This window comes from Ranitomeya variabilis, chromosome 2, assembly GCF_051348905.1.
Source record: "Ranitomeya variabilis isolate aRanVar5 chromosome 2, aRanVar5.hap1, whole genome shotgun sequence".
NCBI classification, from domain to species: Eukaryota; Metazoa; Chordata; class Amphibia; order Anura; family Dendrobatidae; genus Ranitomeya; species Ranitomeya variabilis.
The window spans coordinates 970,857,328-970,871,716 of record NC_135233.1 but is presented as its reverse complement, the minus strand read 5'-3'; the positions used below and the strand labels follow the sequence as shown (position 1 = coordinate 970,871,716).

Here is a 14,389-nt window from a genome sequence, read left to right as displayed (position 1 = left end):
GTCGTTTTGACAATGCGGAGACCAGCGTAGGACGCAGCTCGTATCAATTTTTTTTTTTTTCCGCATCGTCAAAACGACGCATGCGGAAGCATCCGCATACTGCGGCACGACCTGCGTACCTAATGTTAAATATAGGTACACAGGCCGCATGCCGGCCGCATGCAGAAATAGGCGGAGCTAGCGGCCGAGGGCGGGGCTTCACGGAGGAAGTCCACAGTCCTCCGCAGCGGCTCCAAACGCAAGTGTGAAAGTAGCCTTAACTCCTTCATGATATTGGATGTACTGATATTTTGCAGGCGGTTCCTGCAATTGGACATACTGCTATGTCCTGATGGAGTTGAGGCCCAGAGACCGTGCCTAACGATTACGGCAAAAGCTTGGCTTAAGTGGAATCTGTCAGGTATTTTTATGTAGTATACTAAGAGTATCCTGAAACAGGGCTTGGACAGCTCTTTCAGGATATGTAACTTTTCTGTATGTGGCCCCATTGTGTTCCTGTAGGACCTGGAATATGTATATTCTGGCTCCGGCAGGTTAAGCATATACGAATTGCAAATGCATATTCACCCCTTCCCCTGCCCAGCCATCTGGGCCGGTGTCACTATTTTAGTCAGACTGCTGGATGCCCGAGGATCACATCACAATCCTCGGACTGGCATCTGCTTCAAGAGAGCAAGCGTCCAGTCCGAGGATTGTGAGGCGATCCTTAGGTGAGTAACTCAGCAGTCTGACTGAATCAGTGACACCGGAGTAGAGAGGTGGGTGGGATTATGGGCAGGGGAAGGGGTGAATATCCACTTCACATTTACATGCGTGCCATCAAGTCAATCGTATGTAAATGCCAAATGAATATACCCCTTCCCGACCCATAATCCTGCCTACCCCTCCCGGCTAGTGTCACTGACTGGATGCAGTCAGACTGCTGAGTTACTCGCCCGATGATCGCATCACAATCCTCAGGCTGGCAATCCTCTCTCCTGACATGAGTGTGACAGCATGTATGTCTATGCAGCTGTCACCCTCAGGTAAGGAGAGGAGATGGCCCGTCCGAGGACTGCGATGCGATCCTCAAGCATGCGTCAGTCTGACTGAATCAGTAACGCCAGTGCGGAGGAGTGGTCGGGATTATAGGCAGGGGAAGGAGTGAATATTCTATGGCAATTTACATATGCTTTACTTGCCTGCCCGCAATTATACATTTTTTCATCAGGGCTCACAGTAACACAACACTGAACGTACAACAATAAAAGTTACATACCCAGAAAGAGCTGCCCAAGCCTTATTTCAGGATACTATTAGTATACTACATAAAAATCACCTGAAACATTCCCTTTAACTGACAGCCAAGCTCCTACTGTAACAGCCAGGGCCGCTGCCAGCATTTTGGGTAATTGCAGGGTGCGGATGGTTGTTATGACACTTGGAGGTCGCACAGTGAACTCTGGGTTTGCCAGGTACAGTGTCATTGTGACACTGACGGGTCTAATAGTCTGCAGTGTACGCAGGGTATTAAAACGTAATCAGATAAATGACAGTTAAAGTCTCGTAAAGGGACGACCAAAAAGTTTAGAAAAATTGTAAAAATCTAAAGAAAAATCCTGACAAAATAAAGAACAAAAAAGTAATTGATATGTGTGTGTAATTTAAAAAGTAATTGGTGTGTATATACATATACTATTTGCACACTTGTCAGTGTGCAAATGATTAAGAACAATAGTAAAACACTAAATGGGATCTCCTCCAAAGTAATAATGCAGATTGCTTTCCAATATCAGTAGGTATCGCTGAACAAGGGATAAAGCCATAAAACTTAGTGTAACCGTCTTTTACTTTTATTGTATAAATCAATAGTACACATAAAAATAAGAAACTCTGATACGGTTCATCAGACAAATTTGCTTCTTTCTCTGCCAAAAATTGATCAGTCATGGGCAGCATGGTGGCTCAGTGGTTAGCACTGGGGTCCTGGGTTCAAATCCCACCAAGGACAACATCTGCGCGGAGTTTGTATGTTCTCCCCTTGTTTGTATGGAGTTCCTCCGGGCAATCCAGCTTCCTCCCACACTCCAAAGACATACTGATGGGGATCTGAGATTGTGAGCCCCATGGAATACGATGGCGCTATAACAGCAATAAATAATAACGTCAATCTGTATTCCATGAAGCCTTTCCCATTATTGAGATAGGAGATGACTGCTGCTACTGATACAAGTCTACGTAAATGGTAGGAGGAGGAGCTAGCAGTAGAGCTCCTCCCCTTCTATCTAGCTGGCAGTTGCTATGGATACAATTCTATCTAGATGGAAGGGGGAGGAGCTCTGCATGTAGCTCCTCCCATCTACACAGAATCTTCTCAGTCGCACGTCCTATCTCAGTAATAGGAAAGTCTTCACAGAATACAGATTTTACCTCCGAAGTGAGATTTTTTTTGATAATTTTGACAGAGAATTTCTGTAATAAGATATATTATAAACTTTCTTATTTTCATGTGTCATATTGATTTGTGACATAAAAATTAAAACACTTGCGCTTTAACTTTTATTAAAACATTTTTTAAATAACTATAACATTACTAACGAAGTGCAAAAACATTTTAATTAAATATTGTGTCTCTAATTAATCCAATTGTTTGGGTGTGAGTCTCCTGGTGAGTCGCGCTGAGAGGTGGTGATCAGAATCGTGGTATCTTCTGCTGGGCAACAATATCTAGAGACAACTTGTGTTTTTTATGTTATTTGCAGTCTAGTCTCTTCCTGGAGTTTTACTCAGGATTTTAATTACTTTAGGTAGTAATGTTATGGTTATTTAAAAAATGTCCTAATAAAAGTTAAGTGGATTTATCCCTTATTCAGTGAGTCCCTAATATCCAGGATAGAATTTCTGTTTTGTTTTTTAGTGAATCTCTGGTATCCCTGAATGAGGACTGACCTAGTTTGAGTGCAGGTTCTAGTGTACACAGGTTTCAGGGTGATGATCAAGACTGTGAAATCTGTTAAGGTTAAAATCCTCCTTCCTAAATAAAGGCCATTGGTGTCCTGTAGTTGTACCACTGCGGGTGTAAGTGCGCCCCCAGCCGGGACCCACACCTGCCGCTGTACAGTAGCTCTTCATGTGCAATAGTAGCAAACCTTATCTAAATCTGGTATCTGTAATTGTACTGACCCAAACATAAAGCGGTCTTCTCACTCATACCACACAAACAGCTTAAAAGAACAATTTGCTGCTGTTTTGTGATTAACATAATCCGGAGGAATTGCGTAACACATTATGTGACCCTGTTCTCTCGACTACACCAATACCCCATCATTGGTCACAAACTACTGTTCAGGAAAAATCCCAAGCTCAGAAGGGATAGAGAACCTCATTGGGGTAGAGGTTTTGCTGAAATGGTTTACGGGTGCCATGTCACATTGGCAGAGCCCCTGAGGTGTCAGTAATAGCAGAACCCTCCCACAATTACCCCATTTTATAAATTACTCAATGAATTATTCTTATGATATAGTGGACATGTTGACACCAAAAGTGTTTCAAAAAATGTTATACCATGGGGCAGTGAAAAAAAAAATTACATTTTTATCACTAAAACTTTGTTTTAGACTCAGATTTTACTTTTTCACAAGAAGAAATAGGTGAAATCAGACGACATAATTTGTTACACAATTTCTCCTATTTGTCTTTGAGAAAATTAACTGGACAGATGCAACATCTTAGCGGAAAAACACAACATTTTTCTTTTTCACAGAAATGTTATAAAATCCCATGAATTTCATTTGGATTCAAAATGCTCACTACTTTTCTAGATGAATTCCTCAAGGAATATAGTTGGCAAAATTGTGTTGCTTGCGTGGTATGGGGTTTACGGTTTTGGTACCTCATGGGCTCTCCTTATGCAACATGGTGTCCGCAATCTATTACAATACGTTTTGTGCTCAAAAAGTCAAATGGCACTCCTCCTGTGGCTTGCCATGTGCTCTAATAGTCGCTTCCAACCTCAAGTGGTGGACTGACGGACTCGGGAGAAAATGGACAACACAACTAGTTGTGCCATTTCTCTTGTTAACCTTGTGAAATTGAGACATTTTATATATATGGGGAGGCCGTGCGGGGCTCATGCAGTATATGGGGAGGCTGTGTGCGGCTCATTATGCATATGGGGAGGCTGTGTGGGGCTCATGTTGCATATGGGGAGGCTGTGTGGGGCTCATTATGCATATGGGGAGGTTGTGTGGGGCTCATGCAGTATATGGGGAGGCTGTGTGGGGCTCATGCAGTATATGGGGAGGCCCTGTGGGGCTCATGCAGTATATGGGGAGGCCATGTGGGGCTCATGCAGTATATGGGGAGGCCGTGTGGTGCTCATGCAGTATATGGGGAGGCTGTGTGGTGCTCATGCAGTATATGGGGAGGCCCTGTGGGGCTCATGCAGTATATGGGGAGGCCGTGTGGTGCTCATGCAGTATATGGGGAGGCCCTGTGGGGCTCATGCAGTATATGGGGAGGCCATGTGGGGCTCATGCAGTATATGGGGAGGCCCTGTGGGGCTCATGCAGTATATGGGGAGGCTGTGTGGGGCTCATGCAGTATATGGGGAGGCCGTGTGGTGCTCATGCAGTATATGGGGAGGCCCTGTGGGGCTCATGCAGTATATGGGGAGGCTGTGTGGGGCTCATGCAGTATATGGGGAGGCCGTGTGGTGCTCATGCAGTATATGGGGAGGCCCTGTGGGGCTCATGCAGTATATGGGGAGGCCCTGTGGGGCTCATGCAGTATATGGGGAGGCCCTGTGGGGCTCATGCAGTATATGGGGAGGCCCTGTGGGGCTCATGCAGTATATGGGGAGGCCCTGTGGGGCTCATGCAGTATATGGGGAGGCCGTGTGGTGCTCATGCAGTATATGGGGAGGCCGTGTGGTGCTCATGCAGTATATGGGGAGGCTGTGTGAGGCTCATGCATTATATGAGGAGGCTCTGTGGGGCTCATACTGTACATAGAGGCTGTGTGGGGGCTCTTACAGTATATAAGGGGCTGTCGGGGAACTCCTACAATGTACATAAGGGGCTGTACTCGGGTTCAAACGATATATAGGGGGATGATGGCATACTTAATTCTGCTCAATATTAAGTGATACAATTAATATTAATATAATTATCTGTAATATAATTACTGCAATATATTGATATTAATATTAAGTAGAATTAATTTTGGCCTATTGGTTCGGCCCTCCACAACAGTCACGTTCTCTCATGTGGCCCACCGGGAAAATTAATTGCCCGCCCCTGCTCTAGACAAACCTTCCATATGAGCGGCCTGTAACATCTCGTGACTGACACGTGATAGATCTGTCCTCTCACCAATTGCTGCAATATGAAGCCTCTAGAAAATCACATATTATTTCTTATGGTCATCTCCTTTGTGTTTCCTTCTTGATTTTTAGCACACAAGGCTGCTCATTTCTACTAAGCTACTTTTCTAAGAGTTCCCCTGCACTGTTATTCATTTTTCATGTTTTCTATTACCGTATATGTTATACATAGATCTTGGCAATAAAATATAACCGTGTATATATCTTTATCAGAAAAAATTTTAAATGTCATCAGTACTTACATTTTTTTTTCCTACAGATAAAACTACATCGCAGAGTCCTTCCATGTGTGATGGAAACCTTCCGAGACCAACCCTGATTGTTTGTCCTCTATCAGTGATGAGTAACTGGATTGTATGCAGAATTTATTTATTTTTATTTTTGTCCGTATATGAAAATTGTTAGTCTGTTCGGGTGTATTTACACCACTGAAAGATTATTGTCAATGAAGGTTCATAAGAACGCTCGTTTTGTGATACTGTTTCTGTGTTCACAAAACACTTATCAGGTGTATTGATTCTTTGTGCAGTTTCAAACTGCCTAGAACCATGGCCGCCTACATGCACTGAGCGATGGAAAACAGATGGCTCAGTGAACATCAATTTCTATGGTCTGCCTGTGTAAAGCTATCAAGTGACTGCAGATCAGTAACAGTTTACCAGTCTGCGGTCATTTAGCACTGCTAAATGGTGTGTGTGAATGGATCCTTGCAATGTAGATTTACACCAGATGTGTGATTCATGTCTGATGTGGAAATCTGCATATATAATAAGTCTGTGTTCATACTAGAATGTATTGTTTTAATACATTTTGTCAAAAAATATTGGAACCCCTTAAGGCAACATTACACAAAGAGGTTCTGTCTGGATCATTCCTGATCTGTCAGAAGATATGATGATATTGTGAACAGAGCCTAAATATTTCACTTTAGGGGATTTTTCCTAATCTTTCACCAACATACATTGGGGGTATATGGAGTGAGCACACGGTGTGCCCCATACCCGGGAGATAATGTCTGTGACACACAGCCAGGACCTGCCGCCCCAGACTGGTAAATGCCGCTGTCAGCCTTTGACACTTGCGGCCCTGTGACTGGATGCATTGCTATTACAGTTGGGGTCCTGATGAAGAGCCTGTGGTTGGGCTTCAAATGAGACCTTGATTTTTACTATATACAGTAATACAGTGGTATCCCTCAAAACAGCTCTCTCCTCTAAATACGAAAATGTTGTGCATCTTGGAAAATGGTGGCACAACCAAAAATTTTAGCTTTTGTTGTTTTTTTGTTTTTTTTCCTTAAAACCGCCAAAATAATAATAATTTAAAACAAAAACTGTACAATTTTTGTATTGCTGTAATCTGACTGATGAGGAGAATCATACTGGCAGGTCATTTTTGCCAAATAATGTACACCATAAACATGTCAGAATTGCGTGTTTTGTTTTTTCTTTCAATTTCATTGCCGTTGGAAATTTTTCCAGTACACTATGTGTTAATATGAATGGGGTCACTCCGAAGTACAACTCGTCCTGGGAAAAAACCCTCACATATCTGTGGACAGAACAGTAAAAAAAGTTATGATCCTTGAAAGAAAAGGGGAGGAAAAAAATTAAAATGCAAAAGCTGAAATTGTCCATTTCAGGCAGGGGTAAAAAGGATTTTGTGCATAGCAAATTGTTCCAAGGCTGTAACTCCTAGTTGAGATAAATAAAACTTTAACTGAGGTTCTAGTACAAACCCCAATTCCCCCCAAAAAAGTTAGGACACTGTAAAAGGTAAAGAAAACAATAGCCACATTTTATCCACAACAGACCATAGCACATGGATCAGAAGGTGAAAATTAGATATTTCTTCATTTCATTTGAAAAAAATTACCTCATATAGACATTGATGGCAGCAACATATCTTGAAATAAACATTGGACGGGGCCATGTCTACCATTGTGCGTCATCGCCTCTTAACAACAGTGTGTAAATATCTCGGAAGTGAGGAGACCAATTTCTGGAGTTTTAGGTGAGGAATATTGTCCCATTCTCATCTGATGTAGGATTCTACCTGCTCCGCAGTCCGGGGTCGTCTTTTCCAGATTTTTCTTTTATAATCTGCCAAATGCCAAATTCGTCTTCTGTGAAGCCATGCTGTTGTGATGAATGCAGTATGTGATTTAGCATTGTCTTGCTGAAATATTCAAGATCGTCCCTAAAATAGTCGTCTTGGTGGATTATATGTTGTTCTAAAATCAGTATACAGTGGTAAGTGCCTTGTAAGATGTGTAAGATGTACACTGATAACAAGCTGGATGGTCCCTCCCCGCTTTATTTTGCAGAACACGACTTCCGTGGTTTCCATGAAAAATTTCACATTTTGATTCATCTGACCGCAGAACAGCTTTCCATTTTGCCTTGTAAATTAGCTTTGGTGGGAGGCAATGGCAGAGTTTCGGTGTTTTGTTGATATATGGCTTCTGTTTTGCATGCTAGAGCTTTAACTTGCATGACAAACTGTGTTCACAGACCATGATTTCTGGAAGTATTCTTGATCCTATGCAGTAATTTGCCTGTTTTTAATGCAGTGCCTGTAGACCTCAAATATCCAATACTGACCGTTAGCCTCGTCCTTTGTGCACTTGGATTTCTCCACAATCTCTGAATCTTTTGATGATTTTATGTACTCTAGAACTTGGGCTATACAAAGTCTTTGCAACTTTACATTGAACAATTGTCTACTGTCTTTCAACAGTTTTTAGAGTTTGTTCTTCATATTAGTGAACCTCTAACCATCTTTGCTTCTGAGAGACTCTGCCTCTCCAACATGCTTTAAAATTTAGTTATAGATAGTGATGAGCGAGTGTGCTCGTTGCTCGGGTGGTCTCTGAGTATTTATAACTGCTCGGAGATTTAGTTTTTGTTGATGCAGCTGCATGATTTACGGCTGCTAGCCAGCCTGAGTACATGTGGGGGTTGCCTGGTTGCTAGGGAATCCTTACATGTATTCAAGCTGTCTATCAGCTGTAAATCATGCAGCTGAGGCAACGAAAACTAAATCTCCGAGCAGTCACAAATACTTGGAAAACCCGAGCAACCAGTACACTCGCTCATCACTAGTTATAGGCATTGGAAAATGACCATGCCAGTTGTTTTTCATTAGTAAGACTTACTTTTCCAGACTTCTGTTAACCGTATCCCAACTTTATTAAGATGTGTTGCTGCCACCATTTTCTAAAGAAATGAAATAGAACACATACCAGAAGTTGAAAGTTAGACATTTTTCCTTGTTCTCTTGTGAATACAATATGACTATATAAGAGATTGCCAAATCATTGTATTATACTTGCTTGCTAACTCCCTGCCGATGTTGTCCTGGGAGGGATTTTAACCCAGGACCTCAACGTTACAAGGTTGTAGTGCTGTAATTATATTTATGCCACATTTGCACAACCACTTCTTAATGACCGTCGATACACATTATAACGGCGGGTACTAAGGTGCCTTATTCCCTCATTGCAGTTTTATAACGGCGATCAGGAATAAGGTTATAGCGCCTTTCCCCAGCATTAGAAAATCTCCAGGGTTTCAGCTACCAGGGGGGTAGCTGTGGCTCTGGAGAACACGATTAGGGCCGGTTTTTACGGTCCCTGATCACATGATCGCCACTATTCAATGAATAATCGCTATCAAACTAAAAAAAAAGTTTGGGAGCTATTACAAACATTTCTCTCTTCTGACATGATATACAAGCCCCAACCCTTTACCACTGCCATCCCCCGGTCCCTCTAGCTCCATCTCCCTTAGGCTACTGTCACACTAGCGTCGTATGACGCATAACGAATTGCGACGTACCGACGCTAGCAGTGAATGCGCTGCACAACGGGGGCAGCGGATGCTGTTTTTCAACGCATCCGCTGCCCCATTGTGAGGTGCGGGGAGGAGGGGGCGGAGTACAGGCCGCGCATGCGCTGTCGGAAATGCTGGACACGACGCACCAAAAAACGTTACATGCAACGTTTTTTGGTGGCGATGGTACGACGCAACCGTCGCTCGACGGTTGCGACGTGTGGCAATGCGTCGCACTGCATCGCTAATGCTAGTCTATGGAGAAAAAAACGCATCCTGCAAGCAGTTTTGCAGGATGCGTTTTTTTCTACAAAACGACGCATAGCTACGTGCAGTGCACGACGCTAGTGTGAAAGTAACCTTAGCATTTGCCTCCTAGTCCTGGCGCATGTGCAGGGCGCCCGCTGAGATCCGGCACCCAGCAACAGCAGCTAATTTTCTTATTGGTTCATTTCGATCACTGTGATAGACCCTATCATAGTGATCAAAAGCAAATAATTTGTGTCATTTCCCACCGTGTCATTCCCTTACATTTTTTTTTTCAATAATTTTTTTTTTCATTCCTTGCCGTTGGGGTTGGTGTTAGGGTTGAGCTTATGGATAGGGTTGGGCCATGGTTAGGAATAGGGTTAGCGCTTGGGATAGTGTTTTTTCAAAAGTAAAAAAAAAAAAATGTTGACTAGTGTTGAGCGCAAGTACTCGCTACTTGCTCGCTCGAGCATCAGTGATACTTGGTGCATACTGAAGCTCCCAATGCAAACATGAATAGCGAGCACTTGCACTCAACACTAATGACATATTCAGTATAACAACCTAATGTTATCAAATTCTGTGTAGGACCTTTGGGTTAAAAATCCTCACTATCCTCCTGGGTAAAATGCTTGAGGGGTCTAGTTTCCAAAATGGGGTCACTTGTGGGGGATTTCCACGGTTTAGGCACATTTGGGGCTCTCCATTTCTCCTTCCACATTCTATTAATTCCTGTGAAGAACCTGAAGGGTTAGTGTTGTCAGGAATATGATTTTGAGTACCTTGATGGGTGCAGTTTTTAGAATAGAATGGTGTAACATTTGGGTATTCTCTCTCATATAGGCCCCTCAAAGTCAGTTAAGATGTGATGTGGTCTCTAAAAAAAAAAAAAATGGTTTTGTAAATTTTGTTGGAAAATTGAGAAATCGCTGGTCAACTTTGGACCCTTCTAACTTGCTAACATAAATTATGGTGATGTAAAGTAGACATATGGGAAATGTTATTTATTCACTATTTTGTGTGGTATAACTATTTGATTTAAGGCCATAAAAATTTAAAGTTTGAAAATGTCAAAAATTTCTATTTTTTTTTTGTGTCAAATTTTCGATATTTTCAAAGCTATAAGCAAGTCATAGCACTCAAAATCTACCACTAACATAAAGTACAATATGTCAAAAAAACAATCTCAGAACCAGTGGAATATGTTGAAGCGTTTTAGAGTTATTACCACATAAAGTCAAAAATTGTGGCTTGGTCATTAGGTCAAAATTAGGTCCATCGCTAAGGGGATAATAGTCTTCTGTGGTACAGCCTTCAGTCATGTGATACATGTTACTATAACTCTTCTTTTTTGTAATCTAAGAAGTTAATGATTTTATTGTTCCATTTTCTTTTTCAGGATCAATTTGAGCAGCATGTAGAAGGTGAAGTGGACCTAAATATCTATGTGTATTATGGACCTGAGCGAAGCAGAGATGCAGCTACCCTTTCTCAGCAGGATGTTGTGCTGACCTCCTATAGTACTGTCACCCATGATTATGGGGTAGGTGCAATATATGTCGCCTGTCTGCAAAGTGTGAGCATCACCCCTAATGATAGCAGGGAAAGTTATGGCATGCACAGTTTTATATGACCAGTTTCCTCGGGCTCAGCTACTATTGTGAATATCATACCTCAGTAGAAAGAGCTCTTATATGATGACCGTAGCAAAGATGAGAAGGAAATATCCCTGGGCTGCACATTACACAAGTCAGGGAATGATGGAGGTGGTTAAGAACATTTAATCCATTTACTGGTCTCTATTATAATGTGTATTGAGAAGTAAATTGCTTAAGGAAACCACATATAACGTGGCTGAGCTATTGTACGCTGGCATCCACAGTATGTTGCCCAATGGTACAGATGGCTTGTACTTTCTAGCTCTCTCTCCCAAGGTTTCAAGTGTTTTGCAATCACTTAAGGTGCTCTGATGCGTCCATGGTTTAGGAGGGGAGTCATCGCAGGGCATAAGTGAAACCAAAATCACAGTACAAAAGCCAAGGTGACCATTTTATTAAATTCATCTAGTTTCTGCTTAACCCTAGAACGCATACCTGGGGCCTCGCAGGCCTACCAGGTTACTTGTTTTCTATTTTCTGTAAAAGTACTTTAGTTAGAATTTTGAAAATCTAGGCAATCCTCAGGTATATAGTTGTTAGTAATTTCCAGTTATTCATATATTTTTATGTTACAGACGTTTCGGTATAACAACCTTTTTTTGGGACTACCCCATATTCACGCACCTGGGGCCTTTTAGGCCTGTACTAGGTTTACATGTGATACTCAGTCTTTTTGTCTGTATTGTCGCTGGGGAAGAACTTTTATGACTCTGCTATTGCTGGGAAGAGGGTGGATTCTGCATGACAACATAAAAATAAGAAAAAAAAAGAATAAAAATATTACAATGGATAATTACTTTACCAATTTTGAAATGGCCAACTTTTTGCTTCAAAAGCAACTTACACTTGTTGGTGTTATGAGGCCAAACCGCCGCGAAATTCCTCCAATCATGAAGCACAATGCACAGCGAACATTCTACGAAAGTGTATTCGGTTTCTGCAATCAAGCATCAATGGTGTCTTATGAACTTTTGATGCCTACTATGATGGAGAGAAGCATCATGATATGCTTATCAAGTCAAATTACGGAGGCAATGATCCGATGTGGAATACGCTTTCTGGAACATCCAGAGCAAAGAGAAAGAAAAAGAAAGCGCTGCTATATTTGTCCAGCAAAGAAGGAAAGAAAATCGGAGCGTTTCTGTTCTACTTGCGGACAAAATGTATGCAAGGAACATTCAGCCGAAAAAATAATATGCGAGAATTGTCGGGGGAATATGTAAAGTTACAAATAAATATTCCTGCACCAAGTTTGCTACAACCAAAAAATGTTTTCATAAAAAAATTGCATATAGAATGCCTATATTTGGCGTGCCCGTTTACTTACTTTTTTGTTGTTTTATGCACATAATTATGTTTTGAAATATACACATCTTAGGCTGTGTTCCCAGTAGCGCTGGGGTTCGCCAGAAGGGGATCCATAATGGATCTGACCTCCTGGTAACTCCGGGATTCCGCCAGCCTTAGCTGGGGTCACCAGGAGGTCAGATCCATTACGGATCCCCTCCTGGCGGACCCCAGCGCTAGTTGGAATGCATCTTTACCTTGCAATTGTAAAATAAATTTTGAAAAGTATTTTTATTTGAGTTATTCCGTGTTATTTGCACACAGGCCTAAAAGGCCCCAGGTGCATGAATATGGGGTAGTCCCAAAAAAAGGTTGTTATACCGAAATGCCTATAACATAAAAATATATGAACAACTGGAAATTACTAACAACTATATACCTGAGGAATACCTAGAGTTTCAAAATTCTAACTAAAGTAATTTTACAGAAAATAGAAAACAAGTAACCTGGCAGGCCTGCGAGGCCCCAGGTATGCGTCCGCCAGCCTTAGCTGGGGTCACCAGGAGGTCAGATCCATTATGGAATCCCGTCCTGGCGGACCCCTGCGCTAGTGGGAATGCATCCTTACTTTGCAATAAACTTTGAAAAGTATTTTTATTTGAGTTATTCCATGATAATTGTAAACAGGCCTAAAAGGCCCCAGGTGCGTGAATATGTAGATTTCTATGGGTATGCGTTCTAGGGTTAAAAGGAAGCTGTCATGTCACCCAACTAAGTTGGCCGAGTTGCCATATGTCATGTAACATGTACGCCTAACATGTTTGTGTAAAGCTAAATGCACCAGTAAAAACCTCCCCTCTAATGGAAGTGACTGGTTGGATGGCACTGGATATGGATTCAGTCACGCCATTGTCATTTCCACTGAGTGATGTCGGCTGCACTATTCCCAGATGAAGTCTGCCGCCTGCACGCTGTCTGGCAGTTTCCTGGAATTTCGCATTGAAGTTGGGTGTATGTACCCAATTTCATATCCAATCTGTTCATGCTCCGGAAGCCTCTCGTGTCCACCAGCCTCCTACATGACATTCGTACACAAAGCCCTCTTGGAGAAATGCCAAGCAGCTCTATTGGTTTGGTCGCTAGATTAAATTGTGGACCAGTGACGGATACTTCAATTTTGTTAATATAACTTGGGTGAATCCAGCGCACTTGACCTCTTGGTAACAGAGGTTGTGGCCCAGAGAGCGTGACACAGGAAGCTTCTGCACCCCAGCGGCTTCTGGAGCACGTGACATGCTATCAGAGCAGTGCATCACATCACTCAGCGGTGGGAGTGACCACATGCTCAGGAGCGTGTGTGATCCGATATCCAGCACTGCCCACATGGCTGAAAGCTAGTCATTTACATGCAAGGGGACAGCATGGGTGGCAGCTTCCTTGTAAATTTATAGAAAATTATTGGAAATAATGTGTCCCACATTCAAACATGTAAGGAGAAATTGTAGATTTCCAATAAATAACAATGTACAAATTGTGGGCGAGAGGATAGGCAAAATGTCAAGGTGGCCAATACGTCAGTACAGCATACCAGGAAAACCAAAAGCAAGGTTAGGAAGTGCTACTCCTGCATACTAACAGGGCAAAGAACCAGGGAATCTTTAAAAAAAAAAAAAAAAAAAAAAAGACAGAGCGCCCTTAGTCGTAGCATAGTGGGTGCATCAAACAATCTAGTTTTAATGACAAGAGGAGAAAATCACATGGCATCCGTAGTGACGTATATTAACCATTTGGAGAACATACCCAAACATCCGACAAAACATATAAAACAAAAAAAAACAAATACAGCTAGTATATAAAAACAAATCATTCTCAAAATTCATGCCTCATTTATATTAGTATCTGCAGTCAGAATGCCTCACATAGGGTGAGATGTTTTTGCCATCTGCCTCGTCTGATGAGACCTAATACCAGGGAATCATGGATGCATCATAAGCTGTAAG

At 42.1% G+C, this 14,389-nt stretch overlaps 1 protein-coding gene across 3 annotated transcripts in view; it reads left to right on the top strand.

Moving 5' to 3' along the window:
- HLTF (helicase like transcription factor) overlaps positions 1 to 14,389 on the top strand; it is a 136,274-nt gene that overhangs the window by 69,175 nt on the left and 52,710 nt on the right. For all 3 annotated transcript variants that reach the window (XM_077290834.1, XM_077290835.1, XM_077290836.1), the window contains exons 13-14: positions 5,622 to 5,716; positions 10,844 to 10,987. In XM_077290834.1, coding sequence (XP_077146949.1) covers positions 5,622 to 5,716; positions 10,844 to 10,987 — 239 coding nt within the window. The remainder of the gene's footprint in view (positions 1 to 5,621; positions 5,717 to 10,843; positions 10,988 to 14,389) is intronic.